The 24,914-nt window shown below is 39.9% G+C and overlaps 1 protein-coding gene across 1 annotated transcript in view; it reads left to right on the top strand.

Moving 5' to 3' along the window:
* The window catches only part of qrfpr (pyroglutamylated RFamide peptide receptor), a 46,106-nt gene extending 21,407 nt beyond the window's left edge, over window positions 1-24,699 (top strand). Inside the window, exons 2-6 of the mRNA XM_062983604.1 lie at window positions 3,111-3,269; window positions 11,025-11,086; window positions 14,619-14,854; window positions 15,968-16,065; window positions 22,769-24,699. Coding sequence (XP_062839674.1) covers window positions 3,111-3,269; window positions 11,025-11,086; window positions 14,619-14,854; window positions 15,968-16,065; window positions 22,769-23,160 — 947 coding nt within the window. The 3' untranslated portion in view covers window positions 23,161-24,699. The remainder of the gene's footprint in view (window positions 1-3,110; window positions 3,270-11,024; window positions 11,087-14,618; window positions 14,855-15,967; window positions 16,066-22,768) is intronic.
* Window positions 24,700-24,914: the final 215 nt, after the last annotated feature.

Genomic DNA, 24,914 nt, shown 5'->3' with positions numbered 1-24,914 from the left:
AAAATGAAATATATTTTCTCAACTCCTTCAGAACAAAATGAGGCCAACTTCTCTTGTCCTGAAATCTTACTTAACACAAAAATACAAAATAGGTATGTTCAAGATGTCTTATATGTTTCTGTTCGTTGCTGTAATTGGGCTTTCTGATTCTTTCATTTCTGGCACGTCCTATCATTCCTAGTATTTTCCATGTTACCTTTTACTACTGTTATTCTACTTCTTTCAAGCTCAGGAAAAACACATTCTTCTCTGTCCCATATGTAACAAAATTTGGAAAAAAAAGTCTGTTCCTGGTTTGAAAGTGTTATTTGCTGTTTAATTGTGCAGTACTTACTAAGTTGTAGTTGTTATACTCCAGAAACTTTGTTTTTGTAGCTGTCACAAACTTTGAACTGGCTGAGACTCTACGAGATATAAATTGGAGAACTATAGAAAAATGTACTGCAGGATGTCCTGCAAAACAAAGTTTTTGCAGTTTAATAAACTTCTGCCTTGTTTTTATGATAGAACCAAGTATTTGTTTGGCTCCGTGGGAGTCCATCTTTGAAGTGTGTAGAAACGGAGGAGGGAGACCATCTGATGGAGCCCTAAGACTCTGCTTGGCTCAGATTGAACCAGCCAGCATACAAGCTAGAGTTAGTATGCACACAAATACTTATAATCACCTTTCTTGTAGGTGCTGGTCATTTTTTTCACTTGAGAATAATGGCTGTATTACTTTGCTACAACATAAAAAGGGCAGAAATGGAAGATGAAAAATCTTGCAGCACATTGAACAGATTAATATTTTAGCATGTCCAGAAAGGCTGAAATGTTCTGCAACTGGTTGAAATACTCTTCAATTTCTCATAATTTATCTTCCACATACTCATTTCCATTTTAGCCATTATCTACAAATACTGTCAATATCTTATCGATCCCACATATGCTCTGTAAAGTCAGTTCACACTCCTCTCCTCTCTGTTGTGTGGTTCCTCAATTGAAGTGATTAGTTGTAGAGGGTTATTTATTCCTCCTCAAGAGCTTCTCCATCTCTGCTGAGTAGACATCTAGTGCTGGAGGAATAAATAAAGACTGGACCTAAGAAGCCAAGCTAACTGCAGATGCCCAGAGAACTAATTGACCTGGTTGCATTTTATAAATTAGAGGCTTTGACAAGAACATGGCTTGGTTATGACATGTCAAGTAGACCATGGCCTTATGGCTTCACACAGTCTCATGGACAGAAATCTCATCCATGTAGAGATCTGAACACTTGCCTGAAGTCTGAACCTCAAAGGCAATGTCTGCAATTTTCTGCTGAAACTTGAAAATATGGCAACTCTACAAAAGCTCAACCTTTACATATCAAAATGTGATGCTCAGCACCAAATGCATTTGGTGCTGTCTTTAAATCTGCAGGTGGACACTTTGGCAATCTTATGTTGAGAATTTGCATTTTCTGTTGATCTCTGTGTAGACAGATCTCAGTACTGTGTTAGAGAGAGATTTAAACTTAGTTTTCATCCTGAACTGCAAATCAGAAATAAGTCAACAGGCATATTCAGGCAGTGTAAAATGAGATGCTGACAGATAGCCATGAGAAGTGCAGTCATGGTACGTGTATTGTCTGGTCTCTATTCCTGTGCTATACAACTTGTCTAAATTTGTAATTGCTTATGGTCTGTTGTGTCCTAATGCAAGCTCTCCAGGTTGTTGTACTGCAACTCACAGTATTTGTTTCCATTAGCTGTGATGTCTAGGATTGTTGGGATTTACTGTCCAACAACATCCAAAAAGCTAATTGCCCTCCTACTCTGTGAGCCCACCTTTGAGAAATGTGGTTTTTAAAGTGTGGGATATTAGACCAGAGTGATCCTCACAGAACCAAACTTTGCTTAACTAAACAACCTGAGAACTGGGGAGTGAAGTTTGAGAAATATTTTGGGGGTTGCATTTTCCTCTTCATTCTTGTTAGACTTGTCTCTAATACACAACATTATAATGAATGAATTCTTTTCTGGTAAGATTATGAGTCTCAGTTTGTTCCCATTACTGGATAATTGCTAGATACAAGTTATAATAGCCCTTATAACTTTGACACATATAGAGAAATGCAATTATCTTGATAAAGTGAGAAATATTTATGTTGATTTTATCTGTCAACAGAATAACGATTGGATTACTAAGAGTTAGCCTAAATTGCTAAAATAATGTGAGTTCCAAAAGAAAAGCCAGTCAAAGAAGCCATGAAAGATTGTAGATTGTTTATGGACTTTTTCAGCAATAAGAAATAGAACTATGTAATAATCTGTGGTTATGGTTATTAGTACAATTATTCTGTTATATCTGTAATGGATGAGTCAATGAATCTATGCCATATGTTTTGTTTGTGAATTAGATTATTAGTGTTAAAATCAATTGATCAATAAAAAAGAATAGTCATATTGATTATTTAGAACTGACTCAAATGCTGGTTGGTAAGGAATTACTGAAGTTTGCTTTTAGTATTTAGTATATCTTGGCATGAGACGGCCAATGTTGAGGCATCTCTAATCATTGATTTCTGCAGGATAATTACAAATCTTGTTTCACTAAAATTGATGGGATCTAAAAGTACCTAACCTTGGCTGAACCATGCTAGTTGTTGATCTATTCAATATACTGATCAGAAGGACAAGGCAGATTACTTCCATTTCTGTTGTATTCAGTATTAATCCAGGGTTTAAACAACAGGTATTTCAGACTGGGTTGAAACATTTTTTTCCCATTTAGAATTGGTGTTTCATTGCTGAGTAGCTATTGTTTTCAGAACAATGACTGAATATGAAGAAAATACACCAATGATTATAAAATAGACAAGGAAATGTGGCCCTCCAGATCTTGTTGGACTGCAGTGTCCATCATCCATCATCTATTGTCCAAATTGGCTAAGGCTGGATTGGTTGCACTTCAATAACCTAAAAGGTCAGCATCCCTGTTATCTGTTATCAAAATACCTTTTAAATAAGGCACAGAATGAAAAACATACATTGCTTTGGTGGTTCTTGGTTTTGTAATGTGGTATCAGCATAGGTACTAAGACTCTTTTGATCATGTATATTTTTCTATTTTGTTTTAACCTTTTTCAGGTGCCTTTGCGTGCAAGATGGTGCCATTTGTCCAATCTACTGCAATAGTTACTGAGATCCTCACAATGACCTGCATTGCTCTAGAAAGGCACAATGGGATTGTCCACCCGCTCAAAATGAAATGGCTGTACACCAACAGAAGAGCATATACAATGCTTGGTAAAGTCTTCGATTACTCTGCTGTGTCTCCATATATCTAGCTATTTTCTCAATTTTGAAATGAAAACTTTAGAACAGTCATCTTCAACCTTTCACCCACCAGATATATTGAACTGCAGATCACATAGTTCACTATTCACCTTGTGTGTTGTCTGATTGAACCAAAAGGAAGATTGTAGTAAGGCCTTGGACCTGATTTGTCAATCTCAATAGGTAGCTCCTGGTACGATGCTTCAGATTTTTTATATTTTAGGCTCTAGAGGGCACATATATTGTCCTGTTTTGATATATGTGATGACTCACAGAATCATAGAGTTGGAAGGGTTTCAAGGATGACCTAGTCCAAATTCCTGCCTGCATAGGAATCCATAGTAAATCATCCTGGAGCCGCAGCCATGCAATCTCTGTTTAGATAAATCCAACAAAAGAGAGTCTACCACCTTCTAACATAACTCATTCTACTTTCAAAGAAGCCTTTGCTTATATTAAATCAGAATTGCCTTTCCTATATTTTAATCCAGTGTTTTGGGCCCTATTTAGACCTGGGTTGATTTCTCAAATATTTTTCTATAAACTGATCAGCTATCTTGTTTCTTTTCTTTTCTTTTTTAGGCAACTGCTGTTTTTGATTGATTTTGCATGGGAGTTACTGTGAAACAAATTTCACACTCATTTCTTTTTAGCATTCAAATAATAAGCCAAATCACAAACTTCAACCTGGGCAATGACAGGTAAATTTCCTAGTACACAACAAAGTGAAAGCAATAGGCCGTGGCATAGATGGACAAACCAGGAGCTACAATATAATTAGGTGAAAAACTAGCAACAATAAGTTCAACCAAAATAGCAAAGGAACAGCTAAACAAAACATAAAACAGGAATTGCTCATCTGAAGGCCAAAATGGAGGGAACCAGCTGGCCGTCCAATAATGTTCATGTCAGTACTAAAAAAGTTCTGCTATGTTTTCCAGAGAGCTAGGCATTTAAAGAGAGAGAAATATGAATTGTGCCCTCTGGTAATGAATGCAATAAGCTGACAGACTCTCAAGCCATTTATGTCACAGACAGAACGCCACCAAATAAAGTTCAACACAGTTTATTAAAGTTACAGAACTAAAAAATGCCCGTAAGAAACAAAGGACTAGGCAAACACTTGCCTTCAATGTGAAAAGATACAGAAAAGACTCCGCTAGTATAAAAAACAGTTCAAAAGATAAACCGGATTAAACAGGAGTTTAATCCGGGTTAAATCAAAAATGCTTACTTCAGCCTGGCAATTTAAACAAACAAAAGTTGATAAGGAGAGATTCAAAATAACACAAATAACTGGCAGCAGATTCCTCTCTGCTACTCAAAAGCTACAATTGAGTAACTCAGGTTGTTACTCCTCCGTGCAACGAGCGAAATCCGGGTCCAGGCACATCAATCAGGGTAGCAACGGTCAGCAGGGTTCCAATCTGGTCCAAAGGGCGAAAGTCAGGTACAGACGTCTTAAGTTCACAAGTTCCACCGATAGCCACAGAAGGGATAGTCCGAGGTCGTAGTCAGTCAGTCAGTCCAGCGTCAATCCAGAGTAGGCAATTAATGTCCGTCAAAAAGACGACGGAGGTCCAAGCTATCAAGATTAAACACAAGTTGCACAGAAAAAGCCCACACAGTTCCTCCCGCCGTCTATACCCAGTGTCCTTGGTAACTTACGTATCCAGCAAACGAATCACACCCGTCTTCAGGAAGTTCCCCAACAAGAGCCCAAGCGTTCGTCCAGATTACCTTGCCCAACGCAATTAGCCATTGATTCTAGACCCCATTTTATGCCAGTTCATAACTCCTCATCGCTGTCAGCTGCTATCCTAATTCCAGGTGCCTCCTCATCATCATCCTCATCAGAACTAAAACACCTTTGACTACGCCCCACAGCATCCCCAGCTGTGGATCCCGTTCCATCCCTCCAGCCTGTCCACGGATCCGATCCTGCAACCCGCCAGTCGCCTCCCATGCTATCATTGCCGGTGACACCCAAACCCTCCCTCACACGAGTCCATTCCATATCATCCTCCTCTGAGCTAACCATCTCTTCCTCCATTCCCTCGGTAAAACCCTCAAAGGAGTCTTCGTCTGTTGGTTCTGCAAATAAGTCCCGGAGCCGTTTCCTTTCGCGCTCCTCAAAAGAGTCTGACTCTCGAGGAGTCTTACGACCTCGTCTCCTAGTATCAGAGCCAGAAGGCTCAACCATAACACTATCCCCTCTCACAAAGGCCTCCTCCTCCAAAGGTGGAGACACAGCAGTGATCTCCTTGGCTACAGTGTTACGGCGCCCAGAAGTATCCAACTTCAATAAAGAACGGTGAAAGACAGGGTGAATCTTAAAAGAAGATGGCAAGCGCAATCTAAATGCCACAGAAGAAATCTTTTTAACAATAGGAAAAGGTCCCAAATACCGTGGCGCAAACTTTCCCCTAGTATGTTTAATATATTTAGAGGATAACCAAACCAGATCCCCTTCCTCCAACTCCTCCCCGGCTTGTCTATGGTGGTCGGCTTGAGTCTTCTGCGCTGCCTTAGCTTCTAATAACAACCGACGAGCAACATCATGTAAGGCGGCCATTTCAGAGGAACGGTACACCGGATCAGAGGAAACCACATTGGTTGACGGCGCCACCCCTCCCCGCGGATGAAAACCATAAGTTAATTCAAATGGTGTGTGTTGACTAGACGTATGTACAGCGTTATTATAGGCGAATTCAGCCACTGACAACCATTTTACCCAAGCACTTGGTTGTTCTAGACAGAAACAACGTAAATACTGCTCCAACAACCCATTAACTCTCTCAGATTGACCATCCGTTTGTGGATGAAAGGCAGAGGAGACATTCAATTTGGTTCCCAAACACTCATGGAAATGCCTCCAAAAACGAGACACAAATTGAGGAGCTCTGTCAGAGATAATAACCTCAGGAGCCCCATGCAAACGGAAAATATGCTTGGTAAATAGTAAAGCCAATGTAGGAGCCGCTGGAATTGTTGAACATGGTATAAAATGAGCCATTTTAGAAAATAGATCCACCACCACCCAAATACATGTATAACCCCCAGACCTAGGCAAGTCAGAAATGAAATCCATGGAAATAATCTGCCATGGTCTCTCAGGAACAGGCAAGGAAGATAATAATCCCCTAGGGCGCCCGACAGGCGTCTTACTCTGCTGACATACTGCACAGCTATCACAAAAACGGAGAATGTCCTGTCGCATTTTAGGCCACCAATAGTTTCTGGTAATGAGTTGTACAGTCTTAAACCTGCCAAAATGCCCAGCCATCGGTTCATCATGATGTGCCCTAATGACTTCCAACCTGAGTGCACCCGCCGGTACATAAACTTGTCCATTACGTACCAATACCCCCTCCTGGTCTTGTAAATGAGGCAGCACAGTACGAGTCCCTACCGAAAGTAACATGAGTTGCTCTTGAGTCCAGTTATCGTCCTTCTGAGCCTCTAGAATTTGAGCGTGTAAACCAGCCTCGTTTTCTACCACGCATAAAGAGGCAGTAGGCAAAATTGTCTGACGTACTGTCTGCTCGCAAGTTTTAAACTCAGGCTTACGAGATAATGCATCCGCCCGTAGGTTTACCTTCCCTTCCACAAACGGAACCTTAAAATTGAACCTAGAGAAAAACAAGGCCCATCGAATCTGACGTTGATTCAATTTCTTGGCAGTTTGTAAATGTTCTAAATTCTTGTGGTCAGATCTGACCACAATTTGATGACGTGCGCCCTCTAACCAGTGCCGCCACACCTCAAAAGCCACCTTGATAGCCAACAATTCCTTTTCCCAGATGGTGTAATTTTGTTCAAAAGGTGTTAGTTGTCTGGAGTAAAATCCACAGGGACGCAAGGTCCCTGATGAATCCCTTTGAGATAATACAGCCCCCAACGCATAACTAGAAGCGTCTGCTTCTACTATGAACGGTCTATCAATGTCTGGATGGATTAGTATATTATCAGCTTGGAAACTAGATTTCAACTGTAGAAACGCATCGTGAGCCTCCCGTCCCCACACAAACGATTGCTTCTTACGTAAGAGTTGTGTTAAAGGTACAGTAAGTTTAGCAAAGTTTGGGATGAACTCTCGATAGTAATTAGCAAACCCCAAAAATCGCTGTACATCTTTTTTAGACTTGAGTTCCTGCCAAGAGTTGACTGCATCAACTTTGTGCGGATCCATTTTTAGTTCCTTTCCCGAAACTACATGCCCCAGGAACTCAACCTCAGACACATGAAATACACATTTGGAGGCCTTAGCAAAAAGCCCATTATCCCGTAAACGTTGTAACACCTGCCTCACATGCTGCTGATGTTCCTTTTCATCCTTAGAGAAAATTAATATATCGTCCAAATAAACCACTACAAATTGATCAATTAAATCTCTAAATACATCATTTATGAATCTTTGGAAGACAGCAGGTGCATTGCATAATCCGAAAGGCATCACACGGAACTCGTGACATCCGAAACACATGTTAAATGCCGTCTTCCATTCGTCACCTTCCCGTATTCTAATCAAGTTATACGCCCCCCGTAGATCAAGCTTGGTAAAGATCTTAGCCCCTTGTACTCTCGATAGTAATTCCGAAATCAAAGGTAGCGGATATCTATCACGAATGGTGTGCTTGTTGAGAACCCGATAGTCGCATACTAGTCTAAGCTCCCCTGTCTTTTTAGCCACAAAGAACACAGGTGCAGCAGTTGGAGAGCTAGATGGGCAAATAAACCCTTTAGCTAGGTTCTCGTCAAGAAATTCCCTCAAGGCTTGTCTTTCTGGTACCGTTAAAGCGTACAGCCTTCCTGCTGGTAACTTAGCGCCCTCTATCAATCTAATCGCACAATCGTATGGTCTATGAGGCGGCAACTTATCCGCTTCCTTCTTACAAAACACATCTTGAAATTCCCTATATTCAGTAGGCACTCCCTCCATGTCAATCTGAGAAGAATTTAAAGCAAAACATTTCTGCCTTTTAAAAGCTATAGTACGCTTCACCCAATCCACTTGAGGATTTACTAAAGTTAACCAATCCATTCCCAGGATTACATTGTATCTTGGTAACCGTGTAATGTCCCATACAAACTTTCCAGTTACTCCTTGTACCTCCCACGTTATTTCTGAGGTTTCACGATTAACCACCCCAGACTCCAGTAGTTTCCCGTCCGCTCCTTCCACCCATATATCGCATGCTTTACGTACTGTAGGAAGCCCATGCTTCCTCGCAAACCCAACATCCACATACGAGACCGTAGCCCCTGAGTCCAGCAGTGCCAGAGTAGAAGCAAGTTCTTTTCCCCCAACAGATAATGAAATGGGTACAAAAACATGTTTCTTCCCCTCAAGTGACTGCTTTATAAGCCCTAATGCGTTGGACTCACGTCACACTAGGGCTGACCTTTTCCCGAAAGCTGAGAAGGCTTAACATTACAATTCCTAGCAAAATGCCCAGCAGTCCCGCAATATAAGCATAATCCCAATTGCCTTCTACGGTCTTTTTCTGCCGATGACAACTTTCTAAACACCCCGAGTTCCATAGGCTCCTCCCCTTTTGCCACAGGTGCCCTAGGTGCAGATACAGATGGCGCATACATTGCCCTAGACTGTTTGCGAGATTCGAACCGGGCGTCCAAACGCAAAACCTTAGCCACCAAAGCGTCCCAGTTTTCTGCCGGCTCTAAACGCGCCAATTCATCCTGGAGATAATCATTCAAGCCAGCAATAAACAAAAGCATAAACGCATTCTCCCCCCAGTCTAGTTGATGACGAAAAGAGTTAAACTTACTTAAATAGTCCAAAACAGACCCCTTTCCCTGTTTTAACCAATAAAGAGCCCAGCTAGCATTCTCCATACGGAGGGGATACCCAAAAGTGTCAGATAATAATTTCTTGAAATCATTTAATTTGTCCTTGACTGGGTCATTTCCCAAAATCAAATTAGTGGCCCATTGTCCCGCAGGACCGGTCAATAGACTCAAAATAAATGCCACCTTGCTGGTGTCCGTAGGAAAAGCTTGTGCGCTAATCTGAGAAAAATAAAGTTCAATTTGCGCCAAAAAAGTGGGCAATTTGTTTCGAGACCCATCAAAACGTTCAGGAGTCATTACATGTCCTTTAGCTGGCTGTGCTGCTTGTGCAGCGTAAAATGCAGCCTGCAGCTGATCAAAACGGGCCTTAAGCTCCTCCATCGTCTTCTTGACGTTAATACCTCACTAGAAAAACTTTTTTAGGGCGTTGGGCAATCTGTCACAGACAGAACGCCACCAAATAAAGTTCAACACAGTTTATTAAAGTTACAGAACTAAAAAATGCCCGTAAGAAACAAAGGACTAGGCAAACACTTGCCTTCAATGTGAAAAGATACAGAAAAGACTCCGCTAGTATAAAAAACAGTTCAAAAGATAAACCGGATTAAACAGGAGTTTAATCCGGGTTAAATCAAAAATGCTTACTTCAGCCTGGCAATTTAAACAAACAAAAGTTGATAAAGAGAGATTCAAAATAACACAAATAACTGGCAGCAGATTCCTCTCTGCTACTCAAAAGCTACAATTGAGTAACTCAGGTTGTTACTCCTCCGTGCAACGAGCGAAATCCGGGTCCAGGCACATCAATCAGGGTAGCAACGGTCAGCAGGGTTCCAATCTGGTCCAAAGGGCGAAAGTCAGGTACAGACGTCTTAAGTTCACAAGTTCCACCGATAGCCACAGAAGGGATAGTCCGAGGTCGTAGTCAGTCAGTCAGTCCAGCGTCAATCCAGAGTAGGCAATTAATGTCCGTCAAAAAGACGACGGAGGTCCAAGCTATCAAGATTAAACACAAGTTGCACAGAAAAAGCCCACACAGTTCCTCCCGCCGTCTATACCCAGTGTCCTTGGTAACTTACGTATCCAGCAAACGAATCACACCCGTCTTCAGGAAGTTCCCCAACAAGAGCCCAAGCGTTCGTCCAGATTACCTTGCCCAACGCAATTAGCCATTGATTCTAGACCCCATTTTATGCCAGTTCATAACTCCTCATCGCTGTCAGCTGCTATCCTAATTCCAGGTGCCTCCTCATCATCATCCTCATCAGAACTAAAACACCTTTGACTACGCCCCACAGCATCCCCAGCTGTGGATCCCGTTCCATCCCTCCAGCCCGTCCACGGATCCGATCCTGCAACCCGCCAGTCGCCTCCCATGCTATCATTGCCGGTGACACCCAAACCCTCCCTCACACGAGTCCATTCCATATCATCCTCCTCTGAGCTAACCATCTCTTCCTCCATTCCCTCGGTAAAACCCTCAAAGGAGTCTTCGTCTGTTGGTTCTGCAAATAAGTCCCGGAGCCGTTTCCTTTCGCGCTCCTCAAAAGAGTCTGACTCTCGAGGAGTCTTACGACCTCGTCTCCTAGTATCAGAGCCAGAAGGCTCAACCATAACAATCGGTCCCAAAGTCAAATTAGTCTGTGTTTACTGGAGATATTGGATTCTGTATTTAACCTATTTAAAATGTTAGTTTTAATGAAATTTTCTTCCTGAGAAGGATGTGTACCTCACTAATCAGCTTCCATCTGCTTGCAGTGTTTATTAATTATCCCGTCTGGTCCATATTTGTACATTGCTAATTGATGTACATCACAACATAAAGTAAATATATCAACAGGCTGTTTTCACATATAGATTTCATATGTCGTCTCTCTTAAAAACCAGCTATCACTCTTTTTTTATTTTCAGGCATAGTTTGGTTCCTGGCAGCAATTGTTGGGTCACCAATGTGGCATGTACAGCGACTGGAGGTACATTTGGTTATTTTGTGTGATTATACCCACATTGTGTTCACAGCAGATGACATCTGTTATGGCTGCTGCTAAGGATATGTATATTACAAAATATAGAAAAAACCAAAGTTACTGACATAGTGATCTTTGAAATGAAAGATAATGTGCAAACGCAAATGATATCTGCATCTATTAAGGAGCAATAGACATTCTGTTGCTATAATCAGAAATAGAAATGAGATATTTAAAAGACAGCTTGCTAGATTTATAACATATTGTTCAAAAACAATTTTCTGATAACTTGCCACATTATTTGGATTAAACTCTTGGATTCGGAAGTTTACCTTTGCTGTTTCTGGCAATAAAACATAAACTTTGCTGCAGGGCCGTAGCCAGAAAAAAAATTCGGGGGGGGGGGGGGTTAACCCCTAGCACACACCCCTCCCCGCTACAAACCTGTCAATATCTGCTTGAGATAGTGCCTGGAGGGGCTCTTAATGTTTTGTGTCTCATAGACTTAGCATGGGATTTGGTTAACCAGTTAAAATTCATGAGTAAACCAGGTTTTTTTTATAACCTGAAAAATTTCGGGGGGGGGGGGTTGAACCCCTAAAACCGCCCCCTCGCTACAGGCCTGCTTTGCTGTGATTTAAGGCTGGTTTTATATATTAGGTGAAATGAAACATCCATCTCAGATGGTAGATCACCAACAGTTTGGGAGCCATCAAAATAGTGGAGGAGAAAGCAGTATGCTATTGAAGCTAACTTTAATGTTCCCATATCTTGCAGGTCACCAATATTGAAATAAGAATAATCTGCCAGTCAGATTCTGTGTATGGAACTGGGAGCAGTCATCATCATGCAAAATAACTTGGGCCAGTCTGGTGATGAATTCACACTGTTCCTTTTAGATGTATATTGTAATTTCTCATAATTTTCATTTTTTGTTCCATTGTTAGTTGATTCATTAAGAACAAAAAGAACAAAAAACTGCTAAACACTGTGTCCTGCAGAGAACAAAGCAGTGAAAGGTAAAAAACAAAAGCAAAACAACAGCAGAAAAGCCACTCTTTGATCTATTAAAGATAATTGAAAATGGTAAAGCATTGGATGCACTTAACAATTTTGTGGTATGCTAACTTGGGGTGCATCTATGTTGTAGAATTAATGTAGTTTGAAATCACTTTAATTTCCATGGCTCAATGCAGTGGAATCATAGAAATTGTAGTTTGGTGAGGTACAAGTTCTTTTTGGCAGAGAAGGCTAAAGACCTTCTAAAATTCCCATAATTTTGTAGCATTGAATCATAACAAGTAAAATGGTATCAAACTGCAATAATTCTACAGTTGTAGATGTATCCTTGGAAACTGTTTAAAAGGAAAAATTAGGCAGTAGGATAAAGGGTACAGCAGGAAAAGGCCAGTTCTGTGGAACCTGAGATGATAATCTGAGTCTTTGATTGCTGAACAGTGAAATTGGGTGAGTGGCTATTTTTATGATCTCCAAATTGTGGGATGACCTCCTAAGAAAGATCCATTTGACACCAGCCTTGTTGACTTTTTGACAAAGACCTTGTATGATAACATCGCGAGGCCCAATTTGAGGGAAAGGGCCTTCTTTATATTGCTCCTCTGCTGTTAATACATTGCTTTACTGTAGCTCTTAATATAATGTGTGTTTGAAAGTGATGTTCCTTTGTTTTGTTATTAGCTTTGTTGTGCGGTGTTATGTATTGTCCCATGAAAGCGTCTGCTTTGAAATAAAAAGGAGTAAAATAACTTTCCATTTAGTTTAGTAGTGTTTATAACTTTAATATGTTAAATACTATTGCTCTTGAGCAAGTCCAGTGCATTTCAATGAATCTCCTACATAAGGATTTCTTAGTATATTATTTCCTAATAATCTCTTCAAATTCCCATTTTCTGTGATTTCTCTGTGATTATCCAAGAGAGTGGAACCCCCAGTGGTGCAATGGGTTAAACCCTTGTGCTGGCAGGACTGCTGATTGACAGGTCAGTAGTTCGAATCCAGGGAGAGCAGATGAGCTCCCTCTGTTAGCTCCAGTTCCTGATGCAGAGACATGAGAGAAGCCTCCCACAAGGATGGTAAAACATCAAACATCAGGGCGCCCCCTGAGCAACATCCTTGGAGATGGGCAATTCTCTCATACCAGAAGCAACTTGCAGTTTTTCAAGTTGCTCCTGACACAGGAAAAAGGCCATTAATTTTCTACACTGCCTTCAATCTTTCTCATGGAAGTATGACATGATGCCACTTTTCCTGTAAAGGTGTATTTTAATGTATTCTAGTTAGTGTATTTTTTTACATTATCTCTTGAGCTGTTAATTTCACACCCAACTTCAAAGAAAATGCACTTCAATTTGCTTAGCTACTCTGATTATATATCATTAGAAAAGTACTTCACCTAGGCAACTGAAAGAAAGATTGTTGACCTTATCACATAAGCCAGGCAAAGAACCCCACTTCACCACCAAACAGAGGAGCAGCGGGCGAATCCATTACCTTGCACAACGTTCATTCGTGGTGATGCTTCTTCTATCACATGTGGCAAGAGTTGCCCAAGCAGCAAGGATCCATGGAGCCAATACAACACGGGCACATTCCCGGGTTGGGATGGAAGCATCATACAACGCTTTCACTCCAGTTGTGAGTGATTCCTTTGCTAGTAGTCCAGCAACATCCTGGGATGTGTAGCATGCTGATCCATCACTGGACTATCTGATGAGGTTCTTACACTAGACAGCAAAAAAGATTAGATTTGAAAGAGAGCAATCAGAATTTGAAAAGGAATTATATATTAATGAAGAACTCCTTATTGTAAAAATGTTACTGAAGATGGAAATGGAACCAGAATTGGTAAAGGAATGTATGATCAAATGGGCACAAAATGACAGGCACACATAGAATTAAATAAATGGGAAAAATGTGGACAATTGGCTTAAAGAAAATTCTGGGCTGTGACCTTAGAGGAATTTTTTATAATATGATGAACAGGTGGTACCTGACTCCAGCAAAACTTGCCAAAATGTATAAGAGAAGAAACAATAAGTTCTGGAAATGTAAAGAACATGAAGTAACTTTCTTCCTTATGTGGTGGTCCTGTAAAAAGTAAGGGAATTTTGAGTCAAGATACAAAAAAAACAAAACCTGAAAGAAATTTTAAAATCAAAGTTACAATTAGAACCTGAATAATATTTATTGGGAATTTCAAATAGACAAACAAACAAAAAACCAAACTAAAAAATATTGTACTACATAATAATAGCACCACAGACATTATATGCACAACATTGGAAGAAGGCAGACCTCATAATAATAAAGGAATGGATTGTTAAAAAAATTTAAATAGCAGAAATTGACAAATTAGTAATGATGAACAAAGAAAAAGATCAGTGAACTTGAGCTAATAAGAGGCACTTCTTTGTATATGTATCATAGTCTATCAGGCTTTGCACATTCCTTTTCACAACTCATTGACAAAGAAAGCTTTTTTCTGTGCTAAACAGGACTTCTGCTTAATTTGTTTCAGAATAAATATGACTTCCTTTATGAAAAAGAATACATTTGCTGCTTGGAAGAATGGGCCAGCCCAGTTCACCAGAAGATATATGCCACTTTTATTTTGGTCATTCTCTTCCTCCTCCCATTGATGCTAATGCTCTTACTCTACACTAGGATTGGCTATGAGCTCTGGGTTAAGAAGAGAGTTGGAGATGCTTCTGTTCTGCAAGCCATTCATGGGAATGAGATGTCTAAAATATCACGGTTTGTACTGACAGTTTTTATCTTTACTGATTGTTTTACTGGATTCTGTAAAAGTCACATTTGCCTGGAATTCTTTGGGTCAGTGTGCAGATACAGACACACAGCACATTGTCTCCAACTGTTCTGATCTGGCAGGCACAGTCAAGCCTAATTTCATAAGCACTTCTCTGGCAATATAAATACAATGAGTTAAATACCTATAACAAATTGTTTAATTGCTTTAAAATATTGTTTACATCTACACACAACTTCCCAATTCTATTCAGCATGGACAATCTTGATTAATCCTCCATTGGCTCACTTTTTCAGCTATTTTTGAAATGTCCCAGTTTTTCTCTCTTCCTTCAACACTTTCCCTATTTGTCCTTAGCTTACTTCCACTGCTGCAAACTCAAGTGCAGAAATGGTTTGCACTTAAGTTAACTTGGGAATGGAGAGGAAGAGTGAAATTTGGCCTCTCATGGTAGGCTAAGGCAAACAGCTGCAGCATCAACTAGTTTGTGTATTCTTTTGCATTAATAATTTTTGCTATTTAGGCTCCAGCTTGATATGGGTTGGCTAGACACACCCTAGTTTTCATCCAGAAGTATGACAGTACAGTATATTACTTTGTGTAAACAGTGGAATCCCTTAGAGATTAGTAAAGGAACTGGTGTTTTTTAAACATGTTTACAAACTAGCTGGAATCAGAAAGGTACCAACATTATTAGAGGGAGTAATAACATACGGTGATGACCTCCAAAAAGGATCTCAGCAAACTGAGAGAATGAGAAGATGGAAAATTAGATTCAAACTGAAGAAGTGTGAAGTTTTTACACTGAAATATGCATAATCAAAAATCATACATGTTGCAAAAATTGACACAATGCTTTAAGTCTGCCTTATATTGAATCAGGCCATTGGCCTGTTTTGTCTACAATTCCTTACTCAGCGACAACTGTTGATCTTTACAGGTAAGGTCTTTCCCATGCCAAACTTGGACCTTCTATCAGAGGGCTGTGTGTTTTATCGCAGGCCTTCCCCACCATATCATCTGTATTCCTCCATCCTCAGTTATTGTGCTTATTCACACGTGTGTAGAAATTCTCAGTACTGGCTTCCTTTCTCTTTCAGGAAGAAGAAACGAGCAATCATCATGATGGTAACGGTTGTAATATTGTTTGCCATCTGCTGGGCTCCTTTTCACATAATGCACATGATGCTAGAGTACAGTGAGTAACTAGTTCTTCCAATTTCAACTTTCTGTAGTATTAAACAAACAATTATCATTTTATGAGTTATGGGATGCATCTCCCAAAAATATTTATGAAGCTTCAGGAGGACTAATTGCAGATAGCAGAAATCATGAATAACAGCAAACATTGTTGAATGAATTCCTTCTGGTGGAAGCATACTATAAAGTCATACTAGGTGATCTAGGAAATGCCTCGAGAGTACACTGCTAGACACTGCTTGATCCTTCAGTGCGACTTTATGGCCAACTTTGGTGGAAGTACATTATAGAGGACCTATAAAATGCCTAGAGAAGACATATTTTGACAGATATGGGTAAAATAAATTGTGGATACCAATCCCACAGATACGGGTTAAGGTTAAATTGCATTAAGAGAGATGACTTGCAAAACCTTCTCTCTTAGGCAAATGCATACCCATGAATTTTTCATCCATACGAATGGGCTTTCAAAACAAAACTATTTGCAGAAACTAGAGAGAATGGACTTATGCTTGACAAAATCCAAATTTAAAGTAGACTTGTGTATATCTTGTGATTTTGCTTCCTTTCTCTTCTCCATATTAGATCAGTAATTCCTTTCTAGTTTTATTATTTGAATTGCCTCCTTGATTCCTGTACCTTTCAGTCTTGAATTACTATAATTTCCCAGTTAATTACTAAATTTCATTGGAGAGTGCACTGTGATTCAAGACTAAAAAGTAAATAAATAGTTCAGGACAGTTTAGTAATGGAATTATGACACCCTGGAAATGTAAATTATGGACTTGGATATATTTTTACTCAGTTTTAGGAGAAAAGTGCTTGGGTGCCTTGTTGATGTATAGGCCATGTGATTGGTGAGACTGGTTGTAGAGGAGATTCCTCTACATACTTCTTCACTTCTTAGATGTTCTCAAGCCTATTTCAGCACTTGGGTTTTAATAGAATGTGCTTAGCATCTCTCTGGATGTAAGATATTTGGATCCCATCCCTGGCATAAACCATATGGCAAAATTAGACATTAACCAGGGAGAGGAAGAGTGGAAATAAAACTAGTTCTTATGTGTGCTTCCAGTACTGTGGGGACCAGCAGGGCCAGATTAGCATTGTGCTTAAGTGTGCTTAAGTACAGGGTCCCGTTGGCCAGGGGCCTCCATCTTCCTGCCCTCCCAAATGTACCATGGATTTTGCTAATGTTGTGTAATTCTAAATTTGAAGGCATTCTGTTTTGGAGCAATTCCAGACATAATGATAGAGCTGATAGTTTATGGGAGTGTGCCACAAAGCAAGCAGTGTAGTCCTACCAGGTCTACCTGCTTCAGGGCCCAAGGAAGGGGGTGTGTGTCATAATTTAACTAGCACATGGCACTTTTTGTCTTAAAGCTAACACTAGGGATCACTGATGTCTGATGTAATGAAGGATGAAAAATAGTAAAAATGTATGATATTTTCCGTTTCATTTATCTCTATGCCAATTTCTGAACTGAGCTAGGTTTTGACAAAACTAGTGGGACATAACTGGATTGTCCCAACTGAGCCCTACCTTATGATCCTCCGTAGCAGTTGAGTACACAGATCATATGTACCAGAGACACTAGCACAATAAAATAATAAACAGGTGGTGTGGTTGAATTAACTAAATAGTAGCTGTTTTTAATTGTTTTAAAACTGTCTTCCTTGAAGTGTGAAATCATTTAATATGATTCTATCATATGCTGTCCTGAGATCCTTGGGTATTTAAGCAAACAAATACATAAATTAGTAAGGAAACTATCTCTAAAGTAGGTTTCAGCACCTTAGATAGTTCCTTTAAAGTTCACACTTGTAAGACAATTACCTTCAAAGGGTCCTGGCTCAGGAGGGAAATAATAATAATAATAATAATAATAATAATAATAATAATAATAATAATAATAATAATAATAAAAACTTTATTTATACCCCGCCACCATCTCCCCAACGGGGACTTGGGGCGGCTTACATGGGGCCATGCCCAAGACAGTACAATATAACAAAATATAAAAACAACATATCAAAATACAATTAAACAATACAAGAATAACAATGCACAGTACAGAACAAAATCAAAGCAAAAGCAACATGACATCAGGCAGAGAAACTCAGTCTTGTGAGAGATGCAAAAAGCAAAGTTTATTTTCAAATAGCTATGAGAAGGCGAACAGCCATACATACCCTAGAGGGCTGTATCATGAAAATGGCCATCGCAACATGTGCGTAGCAAATAAAGGATTTTATATCTCGGCTTACCTAAATTTGACCAATGGCTGAGGATCTTCCTCACCTTCCACACCTACTTGACATAAGTGATACCAATGACCTAACTTGTTTACTCTGAGCTTTCTTCTCTCTTTAGAACTTTCTGGAGAAAGGCACCAGCTCACAGGAAGGGAGGGGCATAGGCAGAGACAAAACTACATAGGCAATAGTTTACTACTTTCTGGCTTATGGTCCCTTCACACTAAAAGGCAAAGTAGACTCACTGGCTCTTGACATGGGAGCAGTCACCACTGAGTGAATACAATTATCATAGTGTTTTGACACTGCTCAGTAAAAAAAGAACTCAACATAGTTTAACGCTAATTTAATAAAACTTATTGTAATGAATCTAATAAAAGTCAATAACAAACATAATGTTAATAAACAGGAAAATAATCAAGAAAACGCCTGGATAAATACGGTGAATTTAAATGGAAATATGGACACTGGGAGTTCTCACAATCTCAGGGGATATAGCCCTCTCTATAGCCAGTAGTCCTAATTAGGCCATGATATAGAAAACAGAGCTCCAGCCGCACCTGGTAATTGGAAATCGGACAAGTCAGTAACATCCTAAGCATTGCTTAGTGTCTCATGGATAACTAGTGTATATCTTTCTACTTATTTCTATATTGAGATTTTATATGTATGGCAAGAGACACACTAATATATGCTTCATTCCAAAAGGTTGATGGATCCAGATGGTTTTTTTGATAACTTTGGGGAAAATTCCTGTTGTTGCTGCAGGTGATTTTGCTGAATCTCTGACTGACCTTTGGAATGAAAAAATGATCAGGATGATGAATACAATTTCTCCTTAGAGAGTGGATCCAAATTAACTCCCAGTTTGCTAGGTTTGTTAGTGATGAAATGAGCAGGATGGCAAGTACAACAGTGTGGAGTGAGTATAATTGCACAAAGTCTAGAGCTCACAGGGACGTCTACTGTCTGGCAATGCTAGCAGCAAAATATACTTTTTCCTTCATCACTGTTACATCTGCTCATACTTATCCAGTAGAGCAGTTTCAAATAGACAGAACCCTATTAAGTTCTGGCTCATGAGAGCAGAATGTAGACCATTTGACAGATTGCAGTTAAAGTGTGCATGGCATTTTTCAGATAAAATCCCTTTGATACATTCTCATTTGGATGCTGTTGGTGCCGTCTGGCCCATGCAAATCCAACAACAATTAATGCTTTTCTATTTGTTTATAACAAGGATGTGGGATATACAGGCTATTTGGGAGAGGTGAGGTTGCCATGTGTGCAATCTCACCTCTGGATCCTTGTATTTCTTGGTTTATGGAATCAGATGGTGAAGATTAAACAGCTGGGTAATGGGATTGGTGAATGCACATTTGCAGCAAGGAAGAGTCTTACCTAAATAACTATGACGATTATAAGTCTGGTGCTAAAAGGAACCCTACCTTTTTTGGCTAGGTATTGGCTGGTCTCTAGTACTGGGGTGTGTGATGCCTTCTCAGTTCCATGGATTCTTGGAGGGAGTTGTTTTATCTAGATTCATGCATCTCAAGATATCTAAAGTGGAGGATCAACGCCTTTTTTCCAGTGTACCAGGAACCAATAACATATTTGTGGCTGTTGACTATGATTTTTCTTTCTTTCATGGAAACTTGCCAAGTGCCAGCTGTCAATTACTTGGGACTGACAGTGATCCATGGGAACTTGGCAGGTGCATGTTGAGCAGCGCTGATCTTATTCCATTTCATTATGGCTTCCGGCATGGTTATTGGATGGAAGCAGCTTGCTGAGCCCTGAATAAAAGAGTGCTGAAGCTTAATCTAGTCAAGGCAAGCTACTGATGGGCAGTGGAAAGTCAGAGGAAAAATTGGATTCACCTGTGATGGGTGGGGTCATGCTTCTCTGAAGTCAGGTTTGCAGTTTGGGTGTAGATCTGGATTTATCCCTCAACCTGGATTCCAGGTCAGTATTTCAGTACACAGTTATAGTAATACAATTCCAGTTTAACTGACACACTTGCTCCCTATTTTGAATTTTGTAGTTTGATGAGGGAAGAGAGCTCTCTGATACCCCTGCTTTTTTTTTTTTTGCAAATCCCATGATTTCATGGCAATTGAAGTAGATTCATAGTACTATAAATGTGTAGTTCAATATAAACAGGTTGTTCAAAAGAACCCTCAAAATGCATTTGCACAGTTAGATTTAACACACCAATGTTGGACATATCTAATCTGGCTGCATGGCATATCTATTTGGATTCTACAACCTATTATATGTGGGGCTGCTGGTCTTATAGTAAACTTCTATTAAAATGGCCACCACAGTCTTTCTGCGGAGAAACCTATGGAGCAAGATCTTATTAAAATGGCTGTAGCTGCTCAGCTCCACCTCAAGTGATCAAAATGGCAGGCGGACCATACTGTTCAGGTTCCCCTACATTACTGATGAATGCTGCTCAGACTGAAAAAAAAAAAGACTGTGAAGGAGGAGGGAGGGCTGCCTTTCTTTCTCTGGTTTGTGCAAGAAAGGGTTAATGGGGTGGGAGCCTTTGCCTCTTGATGCTGCTCCATTTGTGCTGAGTTCCTGTTATTGCACTGATCTTACTGATGTGAAAACTGAGACAAAGGACATCAACATTTATAGACTACATTGCTTATTCTGATATTCTATTAGATTGGAAAGTCTAGCTGCAACAAGATATAATTGACAGACTTTTCCCCAACGTTTCCTTTTCTCAGCCAAATTGCAGTACTGGAAAAGTAGAGGTGGTAGTTGGCAGGACTCCATCTCTTCAATTAAAATAAACAAATATCCAAGAAAGAAACTTCCACATCAAGTTTTTATCCTAGAGCACATTACAGTAGTTTTTTTTATTGTGTCAGAAGTGACTTGAGAACATACTGCAAGTCGCTTCTGGTGTGAGAGAATTGGACGTCTGCAGAGACATTACCCAGGGGATGCCTGGATGTGTTACCATCCTGTTGGGAGGCTTCTCCCATGTCCTCACAAGCTAGAGCTGACAGATGGGGGCTCACCCCATTTTGTGGATTTGAACCTGCAACCTTCAAGTCAGCAACCCAACCTTCTGGTCAACAATCCAGCCGGCACAAGGGTTTAACCCATTGTACCACTGCAGCTCCCATTACAGTCATTCACCCGGGATGTAAGCAAGGCATGTAACACCGTCCAGGTTCAGAGCCAAATCCAGGAGTGCCCTCAAACTGCAAACCTTTTAACACAAGCTGAATCCCTATTACCATATTTGTCTTTTGACTGACTGACCAGGAGGACCTCTGTCTTGCTTGGATTAAGCTTCAGTTTGTTTGCCCTGAGTCCCCTCTGACTCCCCTTGGGGTAATAGGGCGGGAAATAAATAAATAAATAATAATAATAATAATAATAATAATTATTATTATTATTATTATTATTATTATTATTATTATTATTTGCCCTCATTGAGTCCATTACAGCTGCCAGCACCAGTTTAGCAAAGGAACCACTTCCTTGGAATTAGGTGGAAAAGCGTAATAGAATTGGGTGTCAGCTGCATGTAGATGGCACCTCGCCCCAAATCTCTGGATGTCATCTCCCAGCAATTTCATGTATATGTTAAACAGCATGGGGCACAAAACAGAACACTAAGGGACCCGACAGGACAACGTCCAGGGGTTCACACAGGAGTCCCCCAGCACAACCTTCTGGGTATATCCCTCTAGGAAGAAGGCCTCCAAGCCCCATCACAGAAAAGTGATTCAGAAGGATACTATGGTCAATGGTATCGAAAAGCACTTAAAGGTCAAGGAAAACCAACACAATCACCCTGTCCAGTTCTTTGCGTAGGTCATGCACCAAGGCAACCAAAGCTGTCTCTGTCCCGTAACTAGGCAGGAAGCCCTGCTAAATTCAGTGGTCCCTACTACTGTGTAAGTTATGTAATAATGTTAATCCTGTAACTCAGTTAGTCAAGTTCATGCATCATTGCCACAACTCCTTCTCTAGAGGTTTTTAAACAGAGTCTGGATGGCCATGTGTCAGGAGTGCAGGAGTTGTGTATCCCTTCATGGTAAGGAATTGGACTGGATGTTTCCTGCGATCTGTTCCAACTCTTATGATTCTGTGATTTTTTTTCTATAATTCTACTAATATGTGTGGACCCCATACCAAGAGAAAGACAGGATATGAATTGGTTAAATGAATAAATACATAGCATGAATGTATTTTGGTGTTAATAAGTTTACAAATAAATATTTTGTGTTATTTAGTATATAGAATGAAATCAGCAGTTATTGTTGTTCAGCTTCTCTATTTTGAATGGGTACTTGAAACAGAGCACTGATTGAATACTTGCATATGCTGAACATAATGCTTGCATGCTAGGAATGTTGAGGAATAATGCTTACCTTTGTCATGTTAGTATTTAACATATATTTTCCTGTCTCCAGGTAGTCTTGAAAGCATGTACGATGATGTCACCATTAAGATGATCTTCGGTATTGTCCAGGTGATAGGATTTTCCAATTCCATTTGCAACCCCATCGTGTATGCCTTCATGAATGAGAACTTCAAGAAAAACTTCCTCTCTGCAATTTGTTTTTGCATTATAAAGCAAACTCTGTCCTCATCGAGACAGCGGCGGGGAAATGTGGATATTATAATGACACAACACAAAGAAGATGCCTGTAGGAAAGATCCAGTCTTGGAGAGGAGCAGAAGAGAAGCATTTAGTGAAGGGAACATTGAAGTAAAGTTCTGTGAACAGCCTTTTGCAAAAAAGACCTCCAAGAGGCACCTTGGATTTTTTACATCTGAACATCATGCTTCATTAGAATCCTAATGGGTTTTGCTGGGAGACTTTGCTGGGTTTTTGTATTCTAAGGTAATCAAATAGTTATACCTTATACAAGGTTTGGCCTGTCCAGAAGCCTAATAATAGGCTTTCTGTCTTATCACACAATGGGACGTTCTATTCACTGAATTTCAGTTTAATGCCAGTTTCCAGCTGGGGGTGCTAATTTCAAAATCCATGTGTTTGGAGGGTAGTTGCAAGAATTGGATTGGGACTTAGTCCTCTATAGCAGTAGACAGAGCCTATGGGCTCTTCTACACAGGCCCTGAAATGTGGAAGTTCCTGAGTTAAAAGGCAGAGGGTGGCTTAAATGACGCTAGCGCTAAATCAGTGTTGATTTACAGTAACAGACAAAAAACACGCGTTATAAAGGTCCCCTTATAACCAGATTCTGGCTGAAAAATGTGCATATTCACATCACTGTATATCCCTGCAGTCATGCAAAATGCACGTTGTTCTTCTCTTCTCCCTTTGGAGATTGATCCAGCACACCTCTGCTTTTAAAAGCTCAAAACAGCCACACAGGTGACTCAAGGGATGTACAAGTGTAAAGCAGTTAGAATGCCCTGTAACTCTTTATTTTAAACTTTATAATCTTAAAAGAAGTTGAATTAATAATTGGGGGAAGGGAGAGATCTGGCGGAAGTTGTTTTTTTAAAAAATCCCTCTGTTATGCGCTGGACTTCATATGCACACATGTGAATCTGGTTATATTTATATTAAGATGTTCACATGTGTGCATATATGGTCCAACACATAACAGAGTGAATTTAAAAAAATTATACTGGATGTTCCCCATCTGCCCTCCATCTTGTTCTAATATGGAAGAAGCCTGTGAGGATGGCAGGGGACCCAATCCCAGGACTAACAGGTGTGCAGTCAGGTCCCTGGATTTTTTACCCCCTCCCCCCCATTTGAAACACGGGTTTCGGCGCTGTCTGGAATTGCCCTAAGTTAGTCAAGGATCAAGATGGTCTGTTCTTTCATCTCTTTGGCTCAGCACAATACGCATATTGATTTCTACTGCTGGAGTAATGAATACGAAATAGTCCTTCCCTTTTCCATGTTATTCCTTTTTATCTGAAAAGCTTCCTGAGGACCCACACAGAATGGCAGCTATTTCTCAAGATAATATCAAGACTCTGCTAGGCAAAATGTTTTTGCCCTAGTTAACTTTGAACACGCTTGAAGAGTTGGTTTCTTAATGGGTAGTCATTTCCCAGTGATACTCATGCGCTTGTTAAGCACAGACTACTGTAATTTATGTTAAACTAGTTCATATTTTAACTAAAATCTAATTCTACAATTCCAGAATTTTCACTAGTGCTGTGTTTTGTGATTCTTTGACTTCATGCTGCTGCTCTTTCTGGGGTTATTTCTCCAAAGTCTGTTCATGTATTGTTGAAGACTGACTAAAACTCTGCATGCAACATTGTTAAAAAAATCCTTTTACTTTTTATATGTACTATTTTCATTAATTGACCTAAAAGAATACAAATAATAAAACAGACTTGCTTGTGCATTATATTTATGTCAAACAGTGTGCAGTGCTGACATTTACTGACATTACAATGAATACTTGATGATGAAGGCAGTACAAACACAGAATGAAATGGTTTGATTATTTTTACGAAAATTGTTCTTTCTCTTATCTTGAAAATGAGAAGAGGACACAAAGCACTCATATTGCTTTTTAAGACTTGAGGGTACATAACAACATATAATATTAAACTGAACGCTTA

Source organism: Anolis carolinensis, chromosome 5 (assembly GCF_035594765.1).
Source record: "Anolis carolinensis isolate JA03-04 chromosome 5, rAnoCar3.1.pri, whole genome shotgun sequence".
Lineage (NCBI taxonomy): Eukaryota > Metazoa > Chordata > Lepidosauria > Squamata > Dactyloidae > Anolis > Anolis carolinensis.
Note: the sequence above shows the minus strand (reverse complement) of the source record. Positions and strands in the feature narration are given on the sequence as shown.